General features: G+C 44.5%; 1 protein-coding gene across 2 annotated transcripts; it reads right to left on the bottom strand.

The window, feature by feature from the left end:
- Window positions 1-1,689: 1,689 nt before the first annotated feature.
- Window positions 1,690-21,813, bottom strand: Mgst3 (microsomal glutathione S-transferase 3). Of its 2 annotated transcripts, none has more exons than XM_008848229.3 (6): window positions 21,658-21,813; window positions 7,645-7,768; window positions 6,545-6,618; window positions 4,690-4,747; window positions 2,891-2,963; window positions 1,690-1,944 (listed from the first exon to the last, which is right to left on the bottom strand). In XM_008848229.3, the coding sequence occupies exons 2-6, from the start codon at window positions 7,759-7,761 to the stop codon at window positions 1,778-1,780; spliced, it is 489 nt and encodes a 162-aa protein (XP_008846451.1). In that variant the 5' UTR covers window positions 7,762-7,768; window positions 21,658-21,813; the 3' UTR covers window positions 1,690-1,777. The 2 variants fall into 2 exon arrangements, with proteins under 2 accessions (XP_008846451.1, XP_029409465.1); XM_029553605.1 differs by lacking the exon at window positions 21,658-21,813 and adding an exon at window positions 20,863-20,887.
- Window positions 21,814-22,675: the final 862 nt, after the last annotated feature.

The raw sequence follows: 22,675 nt of genomic DNA, 5'->3' as shown, positions 1-22,675 counted from the left end.
CCCACAACATGGATAAAATCCTAGTTTATACAGAGGATCACCGATGTCACTTTTTCTTTTCTTTTTTTGGTCTTTTTGAAACGGTGTCCCTGTAGCCCCAGCTGGCCTAGAACTCACTATGTAGACCAGGCTGGCCTTGAACTCTCAGAGATCTGCCTGCCTCTGCTTCCCAAGTGCTGGGACTACAGGCATGTGCCACCATGCCTGGTGCCGATGTCACTTTTTCTAGTCAGAACCAAACCCTCCGATTTTATTGCACCATCATTCATGAACGAACACTTGCTGCTAAAAAGAAGGAAAACTAAAGCTTTATTATTTAAAAAAAAAATCATGTTTTTTTTCTACACTGGTGAAAAATTCTCACAACCTGACCCTGGAATATAGTCTTTAAAAAATAATTTATTGTTTTTTATTTTATGTGTATGTGTATTCCCTGCATGTATGTGAGTGCATCCATGTCGTGCAATGCCCACGGAGATCAGAGGAGGGCATTGGATCCCCTGGAACTGGAGTTACAGACAGTTCTTCGCCATCATGTGGGTGTAGCCGGTGTTCTTAACCCCTGAGCCATCTCTCCAGCCGCCTGGAATGCACTCTGATCTAATCCTCAAGGGGCCCGCAGCCATCTGGCGAAGGCTGACCATCTTCTGCCTCATTGTTGAAGCTTGAGAATACAGTAGTTAGTGGAAAATTCATGGGGCTATAGAGGCAGGTCTGTGTTCAAATCTCAGCTCTAGGCCTCAGAAGCTACTGAGCATTTGAAATGTAAGTGGCACATATGAAGAACTTAAGGGTTTTTTTTGGTTAGGGTCTCTCTGTAGCCCCAGCTCACTATGTAGACCAGGCTGGCCTTGAACTCACAGAGATCCACTTGCCTCTGCCTCCCGAGTGCTGGGATTAAAGGCATGTGCCACTATACCTGGCAGTTTTTTGCTTTTTTTGTTTTTAATTTAAACGTTAATCTGAAAAGCCACCCATAGCTAATGGCTACCATGTTGGACAGCAAAGATCTGAGCACTATGTTTCTGTTTTATTTTTTTTAATATTTATTTTTATTTTATGTATGTAAGTACACCCATGTCATGCAATGCACGCAGAAAAGGATTTCAGATTCCCATTGAACTGGTTATTAGCCACCATGTGGGTACTGGGAATTGAACTTGGGTCCTCTGCAAGAGCAGTCCATATCCTTAACCACTGAGCCATCTCTCCAGCCCTTATAGTTTGGTTTTAAACTTTATGGTCAACTTTAGTTTTTGGAGCAGCTTTTTGCCAATTTGCATCATTCTTGGCTGATGTATAAATCGGCTAAGACCCTGAGAACCTTTCCCCATTTGCACCTATGCAGTCAGATACAGTACAAAAAAGTACAAAGTTACATTGATTCTTATTAAGCTGCTTCTTCTTAGTCTACTTTTTAACTTTTTAAGCAATAGAAGCAATCGTCAATAGATTTAAAAAATCCTTTGCTATAATAATTATTAGTACCAAGCAATATTAGATTCTAACCAGAAGACTTTAATTTTTTTTTTTAACTGTTGTGGCATACATATGAACACCACGGTCAGACTTTTTCTCAGCTTCACAGATGAGGGATACCTGATACCACTGGCTCTGCTCTTATCTAGTAGGAACAGCCTAATTATTTCAGAAAGACACTCAAAAAGAAATGCATAGTAGAGTCAGTAGGTTTAGATATGAGGCTAATGCCATATAAGTTTTTATTATATTTGGAAAAAAATGTAACTGGAAATAAAGGTAAGTCATTCAAAATGAATCAGAGTTGAACCCCTATGATTTTTTCAGTGGTGACATGACACTTTGACCCACCGCCCAAGCTGGGTCTAATCCAGCCAAGATGCTGGAAAGCAGAGCACACTGTTGTGCCCATCAAGGCAAAGAGGGCAAGAGACCCCACAGCTCCACGATACCGCTTGCTAGGGTCTGAAAAAGAAGAAAGCAAGAAGTTACCAGACCACCCATAAGCTGTCCTACTGCAGCATTTGAAGACATACATTTGACTGCCTGGTTTATGGAAGCTGACCAACTGTAGCCTAGAGCTATCAGTATGTTAGATGCTGCTTGTAAAGTAATGCTACAGTAGCATTGCCTTGAATTTAGAGAATTACATAATTAAAGCTACTTTATTTTAGGACCTTTAGATGCATTTTCCTCCCTGTCAATGAAGTACAATTCAAAAATGCCATTTATTTATTTTTATTTTATTATTTATTTCTTTATTTCTTTATTTATTTATTGTCTTTTTGAGACAGGGTCTCCCTGTAGCCCCAGCTGGCCTGGAACTCACTATGTAGACCAGACTGGGCTAACACAGAGATCCACCTGCCTTTACCTCCCAAGTGCTAGGATTAAAGGTATGTACCACCACACCCAGTTTAGAAGCCCATTTTTTAAACTGTCTCCTCATCTCTAAAATAGGCTGTTATCTGGACACAGAATCTATACGAGGTTACATAGCATATATAAAGTAACCAGAACACAAAAATGCTCAGTTAAAAAAATAAGGTTTACTACTATTCAAAGATTAACAAAAATAGAGAATAAGCCTTCCTCTTTAATTATCAAGCTACTTTCCCTTATCTTAAAGCCCTGCTAAGAGTTAAAATACAGTAGCAAAAGAATTTAAAATTAAAATTTGTTTCTGGGTCTGGAGAGGGAACTTGAAATTTAAGAGTACTTGCTGCTCTTGCAGAGGACCAGAGTTCAGTTCCTAGCACCCATGTTTGATGGTTCACAGCCACCTGTAACTCCAGCTCCAGGGGATCCAACATCTTCTGGCCTCTGCAGGCACCAGCACACACGTGTGCATACACACAAACAAAGATAAATCTAAGATTCATTTCTTTTGCAGATGTCAACATGTACTTACCTCCTGTGTAGTAGCCATATGCGTAAAGAACTCGCCCAACAATCCAGGCCAGGCCCAAGCCAGAAGCTACGCGCTAAAAGAAAAGGACTATTCAGTGTTTGCATTGAAGAAACATACCTTTTAACACCAAGAGCTGGCTATACATGTGTTAGCCAAAAGTTAATAATTTCATGAATTTGCTAAGATACTCTCCACCAAAGTTAGATTGAATGAAGTACTTTGTTTAGATCAGGAAAAACTAAAATTCCCTCCTCCCCCAAACAACAGCAAAACCCTAAAGACCTACAGTTCTTCTATAAACTGCCTGCATGGCTGGGAGCTGAGTACTAGCTTTCCAGATGGGTGGATTAGAAGGAACTTTCTGTCTTGCCCTGGGCATCAGCCTGAACTATCAGACTGAGTCAGGGGAGGAAACTGACCAGAAGTCAGGATTTCATAGAACACCCTGCTGTCTGAAATGGGCCCCTAAGTACCACACTGACTGAAGGACTGCTGGGCTGCAACATCTCTAGTGACATCAACTGCAGCAACTGCTGGAAGCAGTTGGTGCTGTACCTGCACACAACAGGGATGGGGCTCGACAAGGAAAGGTGAGGAGAATGTATAGCATTGTGAACCCCTGAGTATGCAGCTGTGAGGAAAAATCCCCTCCCCCCATTCCCAACACCCTTGACAGGAGACAGTCAAACCTTATGTAAAACGAAAAGGCTTTTCCTCCGGTGCCATTCTGGAGTGCCCCATTTGGCCAGAGAAAGAGGAAAACAATAGTGGGTTGTGTGAGCAGGTCCCTTTCTTAAGTCTCTTTCCAACTGGGTAGGACTATTTGTGGTGTTAATTACTATGTCAGGATTTTTTGTTTGTTGGGAGTTTGATCCTGGAAAATAAGTATCAGCAGGAATGACTGCCTAAGACAAAACCCCCAGTTTGCGCTGTTTCTTAGTCTCTCCAGGCTGTTCTCTCCCAGTGCTCACAAAGCAGGCTTTGGGATGCTGCAGACACCTGTAACTCCTGCTCCCTCACCTCCTGTAAGTCTTGCTTAACTGTCACCTTCTCAGCAAGAGCCCCGGCTCTGACCACACTATTCAAAATCACTGAGCCCCACATTCCCCTTCCACCTCCCTTTTTGTCTCTGAGTATTTACCACCTTCTAACATATCACATAAATTACTTATGGTGCTGTTTGCCACCCAAACTGAAGGGAAGTTCATAAACCCAAGTGTCTTGTTCACCTCTGTAACCTCAGATATGAGTAAACATTTGCAGCATCAATGAATGAATAAATGATGAGAAAAATGAAAATGATCATCGCTATAAACCTTTTAGAATCAGACCTGGGTTCAAAGTCTGATTCTCTACTCTGTATCTAGTTGACCTCATGAAATAGCAGTTACAAGGTTTTTCCTCAATCTTCAAAAAATGAGTGAAATGTTACCTGCTTTAAAGAACTTTGTAACAAATCATTAAACAAAAATTTTAAAGAAATTTTGCCTGAATGTAAGAGCACCATGTATGTGCAATGCTCGAGGAAGTCAGAAGAGGACATCGAATCCCTTGGACCTTGAGTTAAGGATGGTTAGTAGCTGCCATATGGACGCTGGGAACCCAACCCAGGTCCTCTGCAGGAGCAGTCAGTGCTCTTAACTGCTAAGCCATCTCTCCAGTCCCTAAATAAAATTGTTTTAAATACATGATACGTAGACATTGAGGCTGCCCATTCAATGTTCATTTCCTACTCCCCGGTCTGAAGGTAGCTCAGTGAAATAAATCTGAATAGATAAATAGTCCCTGGAGAAACTTACCGGGTGGTAAACACCTCCAACAGCTAGAAAAAATAGGAAGGGAGGATACACTTCCAACCTGGAATAGACAGAATAAGTTTTTAAAAAGTGTCCTCTGCCAGGCATGATGGCACAGGCTTTAATCCCAGTACTTGGGAGGCAGAGACAGGCAGATCTCTGTGAGATTGAGGCCAGCCTGGTCTACAAAGTGAGTTCCAGGCCAGCTGGGGCTACAGGGAGACCCTGTCTCCAAAAAAAAAAAAAAAAAAAAGTGCCCTCATATAAGTATGTATATATAGAACTAAGGGACTCTGCATTCATGCTCCAGGTTAGAAGTCCAAGAGTACAAACACACACTGACTTCAGGGAGAAGATGGGGTGCCAGCACCTGCCTGCTTTTGCTCCGTATAAGACTACAGGGTCACTATGAACATGCTGAACAAAAGAACCTCACATTCTATAAACGAAGAAGGTCTTGGCAGATTCGAGAAGGGTTGCTGACAGAACCCAAAATGTCCTCAGAATCTGAGGCATGGAGGTGGCCCATCAGCATTGTGGTTTCAATCTGAAATGCCCCATACAAGCCCATGTGCTTGAATACTTGGTTTCCAGTTAGTGACGCTGTTTTGTGAGGTTGTGGAATCTTTTGGACACAGGGCCTAATTGGCAGATGTAGGCCACTGGGGGTGGGCTTTGAGGGTTACAGCAGAGGATTCACTTCCTGTCTGCCATTATGTGACCAGCCACTAGGTCCTTGCCACCACCAGCAGGAGCCAATCCAGATGTCAGGCTTTCCCTGCCATAATAGTCTGCTCCCTCAGAACGGTAAACCAAAATAAATCCTTCACTAAGTTCTCTGACAGGTATATGGTCTCAGTGAAGAGAAAAGCAGTGAAAACAGTCGGTTTAGATAAGATCTACTGCAAACTCTGCAGAAGGGAAGTAACAGTAAGACACTGTGATGGTTAAGTGTCAACTTGACAGAATCTAGAATCACCTGGGAGAAGGGCCTCTAGGCCTGCCTGTGGATGATTATCTTGACTGTGTTAACTGAGGTGGGAAGACCCACTCACGGATGGTGGTACCATTCCCTGGGATCCTGGACAGTATAAATGGAGAAAGGGAGCTGAGCACCAGCCTGCATTCACTGCTCTCTGCTTCCTGATTGTGGATGAGATGTGACCAGCTACATCAAGCTTCTGCACGTTGATGGACCGCACCTTTGAACTGTGTGAGTTGGACTAAACCTATTCTCCCTTAGCTCCTTTTTGTTAGAGAATCTTATCATAGCAATCAGAAAAGACATTAAAGACTTTTCTGAAAAGATTAGCTAGAAATTTTTCCATTCTAAAAATTCTTAATCTAATTCAGTATTCAATTTGTTTACACACTATTTTGGGGAAGAGGAAGGGAGATCTCACTATGTAGCCCAGCTGACCTGGAACTTTCTGTGTAGACTAGGCTGGCCTTGAATTCAGATATCTGCCTGCATCTGCTTCCAGAATGCTGGGAATAACATCATGTGCCACCATCACCACCATACACAGCTTCAAAATATTTTAAATTACATTTTTATGTATCGTGTGTGTGTGTGTGTGTGTGTGTACATGTACAGGTGTGCCATGGCATGTGTGGAGGTCAGAGAACAATGTCTCTCCTACCATGTGGGTCCCTGGATTCGAGCTCAGACTTTCAGGCTTGGTGAAAAGTGCCTTAATCCTCTGAGCCATCTTGTCAGCCCCACACACTAACTTTTCAGGAGGTGCCAGTGATTGTCATGCTATCACTCAGCAAAAGCAGAGACTGAGGACTGATGTGATGGGCAGAAAACACCCATCTGCAGACATCCTTGCCATCTGGCAGTGCTGACACTCACGTGTTCTGGTGGGCTCGCTGAATGCAGTTGAAGAGATGGCCATTCTCAGGATCTGTGCTGTACATGACAGGGTACTGTTAAAACAAAACATGCATCAATCAAATGGTGAAGCATATCATTCAGTGTTAAAACTAACCTTCAAAATAATACATCCCAAAGCATCTTCTATTATACTCTTGATGAACACTTGATTTCTGCTTCAATATTTGTAGTGACAAGTTTTCCATTCTCAGAAGGAGGCTCAATGTTTCTATCTAGTCTCCAGTAGGAAGAACCCGTGACTGTGTTGTGGTTGTGCAAGAACTAGGAGGGCTTCTGCCACACCAGTGTTTCCCAGTGATGTCATGCATCAAGGAGGATTGTAGAAGCAGTACAGAGACACACAGAGAAATGGCTGATTCCCAAGAGTCATCACACACCACATCCTTTTAAGATTTCCCTTAATAGGGAACAGATAATTGAGTGTGTGAAGATTTTATTGGAAATGTCTATTAGAATAAAAAGAGAAGCAGCTAGACTAAAAAAAGCCCAACAACTTGAAAAGAAGCTCCAGTGAGGGACTCTAATTACAAGATGCTAAACACAAACAGACATGTAATGGCTCACCAGGGACAGCTTGAGAAGTAAACCTCCAAGCTCAGCTAGAACTAAAGGGAGTGCTTAACAGACCTCCTTCCTACAGCTACTAGCTAAGCCTGGCTTAAGTTCAGCATCTCTTCTCCACTTGTAAAACAGGAAAATCACCTTAAGACATTATTTTTAAAGTGGCATACTAGGAAACAATGCTGGTACTTAATCCTCTTTAGAAAATAGCACTGTTCCTAGCAAACAGCACCAGCCCAAAGCAGACCAATTTAATCCCAGTATACCTGGTCTTTCTGCAGAAAAGACAAAGTCCAACAAGATGGAAACCACTCTCCAGCAGTCCTCACGTTTCCTGCCTCTTAGGAGCAGAATTCCTAAGAGGTATATGCTGAAAACTGCTACCACCTGACATTAGCAACTCGGCTTTCCCTCCAGTACCGAAAACAAGTCTTTGGATAAGCCTGCGGTCTGGAACAAGCCTACAAAAGCACCAGCCTGTGTGCGGTCCCACTTACCTCCACCTTGTACTTCTTGCGGGCCTTGTTCACGTTGAGAGCCAGGTGCATCACCATCACAAAGCTGGCAGCACCAGTGAGGACCACGAAACCATATTCCTTAGAGAGGATAGCCATCTTGGCTCTGTGAAAGAAAGCATGCCACACTAGGAAATTGACCCAACACTGTCGCATTGTGTGGTGGGAGGCCTTGTGTAACACAATGCCTCCTTACCAGCAGATGCATACACATCAAAGCGATGTTTCAGAGCTAGGAGATGGCTCAGTGGGTAAAGTGCTTGCTGTGTAAACATGAGGACCTGAATCTAGATCCTGAACACCCTGTATCTCTGTGCCTGGGGGTGGGAGTGGGGATGGAGGCAGAGCTTGGTAGCCCCCTGACCAGTCACTGTGGCTGAAATGGTAAGATTCAGGTTCAATGTCAGATCCTGCCTCAAGAAATAAGGTAGAGAGCAAAAGAGAAAGATACCCAAAGTTGACTTCTGGCCTCCACATGAATTTGCACAGGTGAGAGAGTGTACATGTGCACATATACATTTGCACATGTGTACAAATATGCATACACTATACACACATGCATGCCACATATGTGCATATATCAAGTATAGGCATGATATACCACACACATGCATATACCCTATACGTTTGTGTGTGTGTGTGTGTTTTGAGACAGGGTCTCCCTGTAGCCCCAGCTGGCCTGGGTCTTGCTATGTAGACCAGGCTGGCCTCAAACTCACAGAGATTCACCTGCCTCTCCTTCCCAAGTGCTGGGATTAAAGGTGTGCACTAGCACGCCTAGCTTCTAGAATGTTATAGTCAATAAAATTAGCATTTTTGAAAAGACACACACACACACACACACACACACACACATATATACATAGTACTGTGCTAAAGAGAAGGCATGGGGCAGGGGAGAAAGAGGAAGCAAAACAGTATTTACAAAAATGGCTCATGGATGTCTCTTCTGAAAAGGGGTACTGTGAAGTCAGGACCTTGTGGTCTCCCTTCCACCCTGATTCTGGCCACATGCTGGCGTAGTTTTAGAAGTCTCCCACCAATATGGAATGGCCCTGCTTTAGTGCTTTCAAAGCATAGGTGACCTCCTGAGCTGATGGTGTGGACAAGACAGCGTCTGGCCAGCTCCTGAGGACCCAGGCTGCCCATCAAGCCATCACAATCATCATTTCAAAACAATATCTGCAAGTTATGTCTAAATGCATTAAAAATTGATAATACAAAGCCAACCATTATAGATTGAGGCTGTCAACTATGTGGAGGTTTCAAGTTACAATTCTTTGAATGTTTCTATACATATGAAAGCTTTCATAATAAAATTGCTTGGAGAAAAAGCCAACCGTAGTTCAATTTTCAGTGTTCAGCATTTAAGCTCTTATCCTTTCCCAGAGGAAGGACTTAGATTGTGTATCACTAAGAACAAACTTGGTGTGTAGAAGCTCTAACCATCTTGCAGTCTACCAGTGCTGTCCACTAGGCTCCATGAACTTTGAAGACCAGATGGAAGAGGTCAGAGTACACAGGACCAAAAGAGTATCTACAACATGTCAGGAGATGTTCAACTGACTCTCTACTGCATGCATGACTGCCCCAAGCCAGGAGCTCCTTTGGTTTAAAAATGTCTATCTCAGGACTGGAGAGATGGCTCAGTGGTTAAGAGTACTACTCATGCAGAGGACCTGGATTTGATTTCCAGCACCCAAATGGAGGCTAACAACTATCCATAACCCCAGTTCCAGGAGATCTGACATCCTCTTCTGACCTCCATGGGCACTGCTTGACACAGGCACACTTACATACATGTAGGCAACACACTTATACACATTAAAAAAATTTTTTTTGGTCTTTTTTGCAACAGGGTCTGTAGTCCCAGCTGTCCTGGAACTCACTATGTAGACCAGGCTGGCCTTGAACTCACAGAGATCCCCCTGTCTCTGCCTCCCAAATGCTGGGATTAAAGGTGTGTGCCACCACGCCTGGCAAAATAAAATATTATTTAAAATGCCCATCTCCTGCTGGTCATAGCAGCCCAGACAGGTAGGCAAATGCTGAAGAGGATGAGGCAGGAGGATCATGAGTTTGAGGCCAGGCTGAGGACCTGCGTTCTATCTCTAGCACTGAGGTAAAAAGTCAGGCACAGTGGCAATGCTCTTATAATCCCAGTTTAGGGGGTGGAGATAGGAGGATCCCTGGAGCTTGCTGGCCAGTCAGTCTAGATGAATTGGTTAAGCCCCAGGTCCCAGTGAGAGAATTGTCTCAAAAAACAAAGTGGATGGCTTCTGAGGAGTGATAGATCAGGTTGTCTTCTGGCTGCCACATACATGTGTGTGCACATATATACCACATACACATACACACTGACCAAAAAAAAAGTCTATCCCTGATGGGTGTCAGGCAGCCACCTCAGGGGGCTGCCCTACTGTAGAATGTTTCTAGCCATCTTTAAAAACAAACCAACATGATGGGAGTATCCCTACCATCTAAAGAACACCTGGAGTTTCTGAACTGCAGCCAGTCTAAAACAGGAAGTATTAGAGATATGAGTCAAATTCAGATTCATTTGGCTTCAATATCCTCTTTCAGTTGTGTTTGCAAATTGGCAGCTGAACAGTCGGGTCATGGTGTCTTTCTTAATATGGAATTTGGGGGTCAGCAAGTTGCTCAGATCTTAAAAAAGTTTGACTTGGAAAAATAACATTTGGGGTTAGAGTGGTGGCACATGTCTTTAATCCCAGCACTTGGGAGGCAGAGGTGGGCGATCTCTATGAGACAGAGGCCAGTCTGGTCTATGGTCTATGTAGAGAGTTACAGGCCAGCTGTGGCTGCAGGGAGACCCTGTTTCAAAATGACCAAAAAGAGGGGCCCTATGCCCCCTAAACCTGTTCCCTCCCTGACCACAGTGTAGTACACAGTACTTCTCATCAGCTTTCTCCTTTGCCATCCTCACCCTGCCCTGCCCATTTGCCCTTCAGCTGGGCAGGACACAGGTTGGGTGGGGTTGTCTCCATGACTCAGCACAGGGCCTCTCCAGGTCAGCAGCCCCACCTGGCCAGATGCAGAGAAGGGAGCCTGGCTGCCCTCCGAGTTTCCTTGCCTCTCTTCTCCTCTCAAGTTTACAAAGTCAGTGCATGTTGGAAGCTACAGCAGTAATTATTACAGCGAAAAAAAATTGGTATGAATTCTGAACAGCTCCTTGAAAATAAATGATTGAACCTTCTAGCCTACTTGACATCCTTGGAGTTAAACCCAATCAGGCCAAAGGGGCTTTTTAAAATGAAGCTGCCTTTTTTTTTTTTTTTTTGTCTTTTTGAGACAGGGTCTCCCTGTAGCCCCAGCTGGCCTGGATTCGATATAGAGATCAGACTGGCCTCAAACTCCCAGAGATCTGCCTGCCTCTGCCTCCTGAGTGCTGGGATTAAAGGTGTGTGCTACCATGCCCGGCTGAAGTTGCCTTTATAAGGATAATAAAATGACCTATCTGCTTTAAGTCAGAGTTTGTAAGTCTCAGATCTCAGGCCATGGAAGGTTTTAGAATTCTTCATAAAATATTCTAGCTAGCCCAGGAAAAACACTAGTGTGTGGGGGGGTGCGGGGGGGGGGTTAGTCACTGACCTCTGTTTTTCTGATGCCTTACAAGTATCTAGTTGGTGAGATGAAGAAATGCCTCTTGAGTAGATGTCTCTGTTACAAGTCAGAAACATTCATAAAGCACTCTCCTCACACTATGGGAAGGTGATGGTTAGTGAGTCTGAACCTGGACAGGGTAAGCAGAGTCACACTATTGAGAGGTGCCCTTGAAAGGCAGACAAATGAATTGGTGAGATGGCTCAGTGGGTAAAGGCAGAGAACTAGCAGAAAGTAGGGAGGTGTGTCTGTTCTAGAGTGGACCTTGCAGAGACCTTGTGATCTGTGGTGGAGAACAACTCTTCTACCCTCAGGGGCTCTTCCACAGGAGCTTCAGACACATGTGCACAGGTGTCGGAACAAAGTGTGGAAAGCTGCCCTCCAGAAGGGTAGAAGGGCTTTCCCAGCGCCTCTACACATTTCACAAAGTGAAGAGTCCTGCTTTGTAGGCCCTTCCTGCACTCAACACAGACAACTACAACTGCCACTGAACTCTGCGAGTGGGACCATGTGGTTTGGCGTCCTTCATGATTATACAGTGTGCACAGACACTTGAGGAACAAAAGATGTCGGCAGCAAATTCAGGTGTTTTTCAGGAATGACCCCCACCCCCCACTCAGAGACAATGTTCGTCATCTTATACAGTACCTGGTATAAAGTATGCACCTATACTATTTCTTCCTTTCTTACCTCCAAAGTATATACTGAAACCATGGATTATGAATTACTTAAGAGGTCTGTGTCATAGCTGCTAAAAACTTAAATCCAAGTAATAAAAATGGTCAGGTCCTTTAAGGATAGGATCAGTTTAATTCAATCAAGGTTCAAAAACATTTTATCATTGGCTAAATTCTTATTTTCTAAGACTCCAGGGGAAAGGGATGGATGTTCCCAGCCCTTAGAGAGTAGCCCCTGGGTCAGAGTGCACCAGGAAGGGGTCCACACCCAGGCAGCCTCAGCCACACCCTGGGTTGTGGGAGTCTACAGCTAGTAGATACCTTCCAGGGCCAGGCTGAGGAACTGATAACTGATAACACAGGCCCTCTCTTGTGTAAGCGTACATGTGGATTGCACATTTTGCTGATTATATACTTGCCTTGTGCAACTAGCAACTCTTTGTGGACTCAACAAGATAATGTTCCTGAACCTGAGAACTTTGCCCCAGACCTGATGTTTGGCATGGTGCTGGACAAAGAGAATGCTCAGAATGCTTGCACTGGGTTTCCCATGGACCAGCTGTAACATGCTCTTGAACATAGAGAACAGAAGACATAAGCCTCTGATCTGTATTTTTTTTACTAGTCACTAACCTAATAGAGCGCTGCTGCTGTCTTTTAGATGGGTGGTTCTCAATCCTCTTGGAGGGTGTCCTAAGACACATCCCCTCTCAGAGTTTCTGATTCAGTAGGGCTCCAGAAGGGCCTTGTGAATGTTCCTTTCAAAAAGTTCCCAGGTATTACTGATGATTCTGCCCAGAGATCACATTTTAAGAACCATTGTTTTAGGCAAAGAGTTAATTTGTAGAAGATGATGATTGTGTCTGAGCCAAACCCAGAAGCATATTTGTCTTGTGATATATGTATATCCTGTTACTGTCTTTGGAGGCTCCTGACCGGGGATATCCCTCCCTGCTGTTCTAGTTTGCTTCTCCATTGCTGTGACAAAACACTCTGACCAATACCAACTTGGGGAGGAAAGGGTTTATTTATCTTACATTTCCTGGGTCACAGTTCATCAGGGAGCCCAAGGTAGGAGCTCAGGACAGGAACTTGGAGGCAGGAGCTGAAGCACAGGCCATGGAGGAACGCTGCTCACTGGCTTGCTCCCCTGACCAGTGCTCAACCTGCTTTCTTATGCAACATAGGCCCACCTGCCCAAGGGTGGCACCACCCACAGTGGGCTGGGCCCTCCCACATCACTCAACAATCAAGAAAACACCCCACAGAGGTGGCCACAGGCCAGTCCAATGGAGGCAATTCCCCAGTTGAGGCTCCCTCAACCCAGGTGTGTCAAGTTGACACTAAAGCAATCCAGCACATGCAGTATCTTCAGAACACAATGGGGGTGAGGAGGGGTGTTCTGTCAAGTGAACTGTGCCTAAGCCCAGTTACATGTGCAGCATGCACCCACAAGACTGGTGTGACCTTTTCAGTTTTTAATATTTGGCTGAAGATAAAATAAGTAGGAAAGATGGTTCAGGTTTTTTTGAGACGACCCCGTGAGCCTCACCTGTGACAGGCTCTGGTTTTTTGGATCTCTCTGCATAGTCGTGATCACCAGACAAGACTTTTCACTAGTCAAAGGAGTTGGAGTTTAAGTGAATCTCACTGTGCTACAAGATGACCTTTGAGGGACCGTCACTTCCAATGCCATGAATCGGAGTACCTCAGATTCTGAATGACCAGCACCATGAGCTATGTGAAAACCTTATTTAATGACTTAGTGGGACCTCCAGTGAACTTCTCATGGAATCTTTTATCCTATCTGGCAGAAATAGCAGAACAGGAAATTTCACCCCTACATGCTGAATACATGAATACCTATGGGATCTAATAAATGCCAGACACTGGAACCGACTCTACATAAATTAACCCTCTTCATCCTCACAGTAATCCTATGTGACAGTGACTATTATTGTCATTCTCATTTTACACAGGAGGAAACTGGGGCAAAGGGGCATTTGGTAATCATCCTAAGGCTCCATTGCTGGTGAATGCAGAGCTGGGTTCTGAGCAGGTAGACTGACTCTGGTGCCTGAGCCTTAGCTACTAAGTCACACTGCTGGGCTTGTTCCTTACTCAAAAGTTAGAATCACCTCTTCTGTTAGCCTCTGCAGCAACAGAGAGAAATCCTTGGCAGAGCTTGTGTTCTGGGTAGTACAGTCACACCCTGGACTTTCACTCTAAGAGCAAAGGGGAAGGCACAGAGCCAGGGCACAGCAGTCCCAGGAGCCCAGAGCCAGACAGAGGATCTTTGGGTTTCATACGTTTTTGTGGTGTTGGGGATTGAAACTAGGGCCTTGCACAAGTTAGACACCAGACGCATGCACACACACATGCATATCTATATCTATATTCCCAGCCCCTGGATCTTCAGAATACTTTACACCGAGTCGATCATCTACAAATATAGCATTTCTGCTTCCTTTTCAATGGGGACAACTTTTATTACTGTTATTATTTTCTTCTTGATGGATGGCCCTACCTAGAGCCAATACAATATTGACTAGAAGAGGCAGGCACAGATATCCTTGCCTTATCCGGCATCTTAGGGAGGAAGTGTTCAATTTTTCACCATTATATGATGGTAGAGGTTGTCTTCCATGAATGCCTCTATTGAGAATACTTTAGAAATCTAATTAATTTGGCATTCTCAAAACACAGCAACACTTGTTTATTTGTTCTATTTATGTTTAAACTTTATCAAAGTATCTGGTACTTGCCAAAAAAGCCCCAGGCCATGGTGGGTTTCCAGGAAGAGAACAAGTGCACCCAGGTAACCAGCAGGGCCTGGAGGTCTACAAGGTGGGGGTGAGATGTACCAGCACTCAAGGCATCAGCTATGTACTATAGCTTGTTAGTAGATATGAGGAGACTGTTGGTATGCCATCCCAGAATCTTACTTTAAGAGTGATCAAATCTAGGCTTAAAATATGGCACTGTTGGTCTAACCACTAGAAGATACATTCCATTTTAGGATATGAGGCAGCAGTGTGGAGTTTCATAAGCTGTTTGGCTTTGGTGCTCTCCTCTAGGAATTCTACTGATAGATTCTCCTGGGAACATGGTTATTCTCCCACTCAAATTTGGACCAACTCTGTTTTTTATTCCTGCTTCTGCCTCTCCTGGCCTTATCTCACTGGGGCAGAGTTCCTTCAGTTACAGCAAGACTTGCTCACAACCTTCCTCAGCTATACTCAATGGAACACTCCTAGGGTGATGTTCTCTTTCAATGTGTACCCAAGTCCTCTTGATTGCCCAGTGGAATTCCCCAGGACATAATCAACGTTGTATAAATAGAGCAAAAGTCAGGATTTATGGACCTGGGCACTTGTCCCAATAACTTATCACTCCTGAGTCACCAACTTATAGAGCACCTTAGGTTTTCCTAAATGACAATTTGATTTTTTTCAGAGAGAAAGAACTGCCTTCTCTTTGTTCTAAAGTTAAAAAAAAAAAAAAAAAAAGAAGGGGTGTGGCTCAGTGGTTAAGAGCACTGACTGCTCTTGCAGAGGACCTGGGTTTAATTCCCAGTGCCCACATGGCAGCTAACAAGTGTCTGTAACTCCAGTTCCAAGGCAATCCAACACGGGTACATAGGTGCCCTTTTCTGACCTCCAAGGGCATTGCACAACACGGGTACACTTACTGTACTGAAAATTTTTAGTTGGTGTCTTATGTTGATGTAGCCAGGAAGGGACCATGATAAAACGGTCTCAGGTCAACTTGAAGCCATCACTCCCCATTGTCTCATTATAACCCTTATATGGCTGCCTGTGCTATCAGTCCAATTGTATTTTACATGGAAACCCCAACTTTTTCTTGAGACAGGGTCTAACATATAGCCCCAACTGGCCTAGAACTCTGTATACAGGCCATTCCAGGCTAGCCTCAATCTCATAGTGATCTACCTGTCTTTGCCTCCTGAGTGCTGGGATTAAAAGCATGCAACACCACACCTGGCACCAGAACCCCACCCAACATGTTAGTAAGAGTAACATAAAACGATGGTCACCTAAGGGGTTTGTCTGATCATATGAAATGGATATCTCTAAGTCCCACATACCCGATGGCTCAGGAAACTCTCAGGTGAGGCTAAAGGTTCACTTCAATCACTTAAAGCTCCTCTCAGCAGCTACCCAGCCTCACTTCTGCCTCTGGATGTTTCCATAAGGAGAAAATAGATCTCAAAATTATCCCAATAGGGTAGCTGACTCTCCTGAATCCACAAGAACCTTAGTGGAGAAATATAAGAAACGAGAGGGAAATAGCACTGAAATTATTCTGTTTCTATGAGAAGGAGGCAAAGGAGAGTCGTGGGATTTCCCTGCATACATCCTACATTTTTATAATGGCTTCTGGTCCATGTCTCATATCAAAACTTTAAATGACTGTTACATTTTTTTAAAGTCAGAGTGAACTCAAATCCCCCTACCTCTGCCTCTTGAGCACTGGGATTACAGGTGTGGGGTACTACACCCAGTCATCACTAACTTAAAAACATGTAAAAGAAGAACAAAAACTTATCCGATGAACTGTATTGCCCCCAAATGGCATTGTGTATCCAGTAGTTATTTCTCCCAGGGCTACAGACAAAAAATTTGTTAAACAGATGTAGCTTAATTCATCCAGCACTTGCTTGTCAAATCAAGTGAGGCCAACACCAGCAGGCAGGTCATAAAAATGGCTCTTTTCTAGAACCTGATATTCTTTAATTCCTCAGCAATGTGTTAATCATGTTGAGAAAATGGAAGAGTTGCCCCTTTAATCCAGATACACTCAGCTCTATAGTTAAATAGCTACAGCTTTGGCCATATGAAGCATTCAAGTTTCAGATGAGGTTTGGTGAACTGTCAGTACTGGACTGGTAGGAGGTGGCGGGGAGGGAAGGATCATCAGGATTTAAGAGGCCACATGAATGGCTCTTGGTTATGTGGGATAAGCTTGCACTGTTGTGCTAATTAAGGCCAAATCAGCACATTGCCTCTTTTCTTTTTGGAGTTTGACTTCTGTGTGAAGGCACTAAACACACATGCCTGAATGGCACTGAATCTTCCTTGGGAAAAACGGATTCTACTCCTCAGGAATTCAAGCATACCAGATTTGTAAGAGGACAGAATAAACATGCTTCTCTGCAGCTGTAATGTCAGATTTGTCACAGAGAGATTCTTCATGTTCATAGCTCCATGAGACAGAGTCCTGGATACCTAACCAGGAGGCCTTGGTCCATGCTAGACTGCCTGGAGCTGAGCCTCCCAGGTGGTAGACTGAACTCCGGGAACACTCTGCTTCATGTTTCTAAGGCAACCTCAGGGAACAGAAAGGAAAGCAACCACAGGATACAGACAGAAGAAGAAAGACATCACAAAATTCATCCAGTGATGCTGATTTGGTAAATTCAGTGCAGGACATTTTACCCAGTAGCATGCTTGCCTCCAATTACATGCCTATCACTGTCATTAGTATTTTCTCAGAGTGATCCTGTCCCTTATCCATTCTCTTATAAATGCCACATAGTGCTCAAGTTACAGGGCTACAATGGACATCAAGACTAAGAAGAAATGTCTGAACCTCCAGAATGCAGAAGATGCAATATAAAGGACCATAAACCAGGAGGGGGACAGATTGGGATGGAAGTCATGAAGGCCATACCAGGATGTGTGAAAGAGAACACAGGTGAGGACACAGCAGGGAGAGGGCTGATGTTTATATGGGAGAGAAAGAAGGTCAGCGTGACTGAAGGATTGTAACAGAGACTGGAGGAGGAAGAGAAGGAATCAATGATTTTTAATACTCTTTAGTATGGACCAAACCCTGTTCTAAGCAGTTCATCGACATCAACTCAATCCTCACAGTACCTCTACCATGTATTATTTCCTCTACTTTGCAGGTGAGGAAACTGAACTGTCAGAAAGGTGAAATAATCTGCATCAAATCACACAGCTACCCCAGAGCAAAGCCTAGATTGCCACACCCCAGGTAGTCTGACTCCAGACTGACCACACTTTAGGCCTCAGCCTCTGAGCCAAGTAGAAGAGCAAGTTTGACAACAGCTGACCTCTTTTGAAATATCTGTACCTTCATCGACTCTCTCCTGAACATAAAATATATTTACAAGAAGACAGAACCAATTATTAACTCCAAGCCTGTGAATGATTATAGCTTGTGATGTTTCTAATTGGAAAGAAGAAAAAAAAAAAAAAAAAAAAAAAACTTGGGAGAGATCCAGAAAGGAACATTTTCATTTCAATGTTGGAAGCATGAGCAAAGGAGAGGTTACAGGACGGTGAGTGCTTCCTCCAGTTTCTAGTGTACAGCCTGGCAAGGCAACACAGAAGTTGGCTCTTCATTACCACATCACGATTCTCACAATCCTGTCACTTAACTGGCATTACACAGGAGCCTACAGTCACAGGTCAACTAAACTAGTGACTTCCAGAAGAAGAAAAAAGAATCTTGACTGAGTCACACTGACACTACTTCTCCATCATGAAAAAGGTAGATAGCTTGGAGTTTTTATAAAGCTTAGCAGATGCTGAATCCCTGTGAGGGTACCAGGCATCAAAGGAAGGAACTGAGGCTGCTGGCTTTTGTCTAAAGCAGGGTCTTAATGCTCCCATACCTCTTGGGACTTAGAAGGAGGCTTTGGCACAATCATTTGCATTTCTTATTTACTTATTTATTATTTTTTTATTTTTGGTCTTTTTGAGACGGGGTCTTCCTGTAGCCCCAGCTGATCTGGAACTTACTACATAGACCAGGCTGGCCTCAGTCTCCTAGAGATCCACCTGCCTCTGCCTCCTGAGTGCTGGGATTAAAGGTATGTGCTACCATGCCCAGCTTGTATTTCTTTGTAAAACAATTTTTTGGATTTATTTATTTTTATTTCATGTGTATGAGTATTTTGCCTACATGTGTGTATGTGCATCTGTGTTAGGCAATACCTGCAGAAGACAGAAGAGGGCATCTGATCCCTTGGAACTGGAACTATGGACAGTTGTTAGCTGCCATGTGGGTACTGGGAACTGAACCTGCATCCTCTGCAAGAGCAGTCAGTGCTCTTAACTGCTGAGCTATCTCTCCAGCTCTCATTTGCATTTCTTAAGCAGGGGAAGTAAAATACCACTTATTTTTTTTTTAAAAAAAGTAAAAGCCTGGTATGATGGTACATGCTTATAATCACAGCACTTGGGGCTCTGATTTAGGTGGACTGAGAATTCAAGGTAAGTCTGGGCTGTGGAATGAGACTTGTCTCAAAACACCAAAAAAACAAGAGCTGCAGCACCAAAATCTTAGAACCCACATTCCATTTAATGAGTAGATCAAATCTATGGAGAACTGAGAGTAAGAGGGGCTATGAAATTCTCCATGCTTTTGGAAAATAATGTGATTTTCCTGTTGCCACATTGCTGCATTTCTTCCCACAAAGACAGATAAGTCAACTCTGAGAGATCTTATTCAAAGGGTTGGCATACTTATAAGTGGGATTAATAAATTCAGCTGCTAGCACTTGGGAGATACTCAGTTTGTAAAGTGTTTGCCATGCAGACATAAGGACCTGAGTTCAGAGCCCCAGCACCCATGTAAAAAGCCTGGTGTGGCAGTGTGTGTCTGTAATCCCAGTGTTTAAGAGGCAGAGACAGAAGGATCCCTGGGGTTTTCTGGCTGGCCACTGTAGATGAATTAGTGGGCTTCAGGTTCAATGAGAGACCCTGCCTCAAAGAACAGGATGGTGAATGGTTGAGGAAGACACCCAAGGCTGACCTCAGGTATTCACATGTGTGTGTGCACATGCACTTGACTACAGATACATATCTTATCCCCCCCATTCAGTTGCAGAAACAGTAGCTGCATATTCTTTTAAACAGATATTGCTTTATAATCCTAAATGGTTCTTAGTCAACAATGGCCAGCTATGGTACTATAAATATAGGTTCAGAATATTTAAGTATAAATATAGGGAATAATATGTTTAAATACAGTCAAATGTTCTGTAGGCATTAAATTACTTTTGACAGGTTGATTTGACCTCTCATTTCTGATTGGCTCAAGGGCTTTTCAGCATCTCTCTGGATAATGGTAAAGCCCTTCTTCCATGTGTTTCTTTTCTGAACTATCCTCCTGTGAGGGAGTTCCCATTTAGGATTATTTCCCTCAGAATTCTAGGTCAGTAGGAGGAAAACTAAATGAGGGGAAGGCTGCCCTTCTCCTGTAACAAGGTTTCAATAAAGTGCCTGGACTGACCTTGAATTCAGCATCCTCCTACCTCAGCACCCCCTCTCCCAAGTGCTAGGATGAAAGTTGTGGGCCTCCACAGGCAGCAAGATTTTGTTCCTTAATCTATGGAAGCCCTAGGAGGGCAGTTTCTATGGTTGGCCACAGTGTCACTGTCATTTTATATATAGTAACACTGACTTAAAAAAAAGAATCACTTGACAAAGTTTTCTATTTCTGTAACATTGTGTCAGAAGGAAGCCTAACAGAATGTCTTCCCAGGGTGAAAGTGCTTGTTTGGATTTCAGATGTTAGTTTTATTTAACTCCTTAGATAAATTTAGCTCCTGTGAGAATAAACATTCTGGATTCCCAGACTCAGATAATATACTTTCAATACTGATGCACTGAAATAAAACATACTTGTAAGCCGGACCAATAACCTTGGGTATTTCCCAGACACTCCAGGCTGCAGGTGACCTACAGATTCTCCATGTGAAGCCCTGGCTCTGGCTCCCACCGTGATATCTGCAGAGGGATTCCACAGCAACTCCACACCTAGGCCCGCAGTATATACCTGCAGAGCAGAAAGCACATCCCTCTGGGGCACCCCCTGTCCCCAGTTAAGGGGTTCAAGTCCTAACCTTCAGTAGTTTTTTTCAATTATTCGACTGTTTCTGCTCTTCCTCCAACTCCTTTCCAATGTGTGGCCTAGGCTACTAGTAAATTTGTGCCTAGAAAGGAAACAATTAGCAGGAATGACTCAGTGTCTCCACCCCTGCCACATTCCTGCAATTGCCCCACCTTTGCGGCTCTGCAGGAACTCCAGATGAGAAAAGAAACTTGCTGAAATCCCTGGAAGAGATGAAGATTCTTTCCTAGAAAAATGACCCATGTCCAGGTTCCAATGCAGAGGAAAACAAACACAATTCCCTCCGAGACCCTTTCCGAAGGATCCTAGCAACAGCAGCTGGTGCAGCGCTCGCAAGCCACTTATAAAACCAGTGCTAGATCAGGCCCGCATGGCCGGTTCCCACTGCGGTGCCCTCCTCGCCCATCCTCTGTACCAGCACTGCAGTGAGTAAGGTCAGATGGGCTCCGGAAGGCCGGGAGAGGAAGCCCCAAGACTGCACAGTTGGAGGAGAGAAGGGGAGGCAAAGATGAAATTAAGGATGGGTTGACCTTGAGATTCTTCCTGAGTTATCGATAGGAAGGCTCGGTCTCACTTAGGCCTTCAAAGCCAACTCAATCAGGGAGAGGACGCAGGGCAGGCGGAGGGCAAAGTGGACGGACATGCAGAGTTTGACAGGCAAAGGGAGCCAGGCTGGAGAGAGACCCTGTTCCGCTGCAAGTGGCTGGGCTACACGCTGTGCGCGTGTGTAGGGTCTTCATGCCCCAGATAGCCAAAGCCCCCACAGCCCACAGGTGCCAGCACTTACCTGGATCACCTTCGCACGCCTGGTGTAGACTGGAGCTGCGCAGTTCTGCTAGGGTGCGGCTCCAGCTCTGCCCAGCAGGCCCCGCCCCGTCCAGAGACAGCGCGAGGCCACGCCCCCTAGCCGGAAGTCCGGTCGCAGGGACCCGGTTTGCCAGTTCTCTCCGCTTCTAAGGGCATTTTCTCGCTGCTCCTGGTGGTCTGCAGATTTACCTTTCCCATTCCCCCATCTTCATATCTGCTCCGTTCCCCCAAGTGCCCCTTTGTGACCATAGTCCTAAGTTGTTCCAGTCAGTTCATTCCGCTCGGCTGGAGTTTGCGGAAAGTCAGTAGTAATTCGTCCCCAGGACAGATACCGTAGCTTAGTTCTGGCACTGAAGCCAATTTTCGCACTGCGCATGCGCGGAGAATGCCTGGGTAGGAAGACTTTTGGGAGTGACTTTGTTTCATCTTTGAAGAGGCTGGTGAAAGTCATGTTCCCATGTTAGGGACCTGGGAGTTTCCCTAACCAGCACTGTTAACGGTGGAGAACATACCCAGCCCTGCCCTCGTGATGGGCCGTGCCCATTCTCACTCGCGCCCCGGCGGCAGGTTCTTGTGGCCTAGCTCGTGCACATCTTTGTCCCTGGAACCCTCAGACTAGCGATGAACGCAGGCCTCGGGGTGGCCTCCTGGAGGAGAGCCTTGGGTGGGACCCGTTGGGCCAGAAGACACCAAAGTTACTGTTTTTTTCTTGTGTCTTAAGTGCTAGACATCCTGGCAACCTGGGTCAGACAATGCATATCTTTTAAAGTCCCCCTTTTCCCTCCTTCCTTTCCCACCAATACAGGAAATAGAGTTGATTCTGGAGCCAAATATGAGTGCCCATGGCCTGGGAAACATTCAGAGTGCTCCCAATACCATATTCTCACTGGTAATAATTCCGTGAAATTATCTTAGTAACAACGAAACAAAGTCATAAACCAAGGCACTTTCCAAATACATTGACGGGAACTTCAAGTAGGCAGATTACAGCAGAGCTG

Source organism: Nannospalax galili, unplaced genomic scaffold (assembly GCF_000622305.1).
Source record: "Nannospalax galili isolate Female #2095 unplaced genomic scaffold, S.galili_v1.0 scaffold383, whole genome shotgun sequence".
Taxonomy (NCBI): Eukaryota; Metazoa; Chordata; class Mammalia; order Rodentia; family Spalacidae; genus Nannospalax; species Nannospalax galili.
The sequence above is the reverse complement of the archived record's forward strand: the minus strand, read 5'-3'. Positions and strand labels throughout refer to the sequence as shown.

Excerpts from the sequence above, each read along its gene's own strand:
- Mgst3 (XM_008848229.3), bottom strand. The coding sequence starts at position 7,761 with ATGGCTATCCTCTCTAAGGAATATGGTTTCGTGGTCCTCACTGGTGCT. Across the intron at positions 6,619-7,644 it reads GCAAGAAGTACAAGGTGGAG|TACCCTGTCATGTACAGCAC; the intron begins GTAAGTGGGACC and ends TTGTTTTAACAG. Across the intron at positions 2,964-4,689 it reads TTGGAGGTGTTTACCACCCG|CGCGTAGCTTCTGGCTTGGG; the intron begins GTAAGTTTCTCC and ends CTTTTCTTTTAG.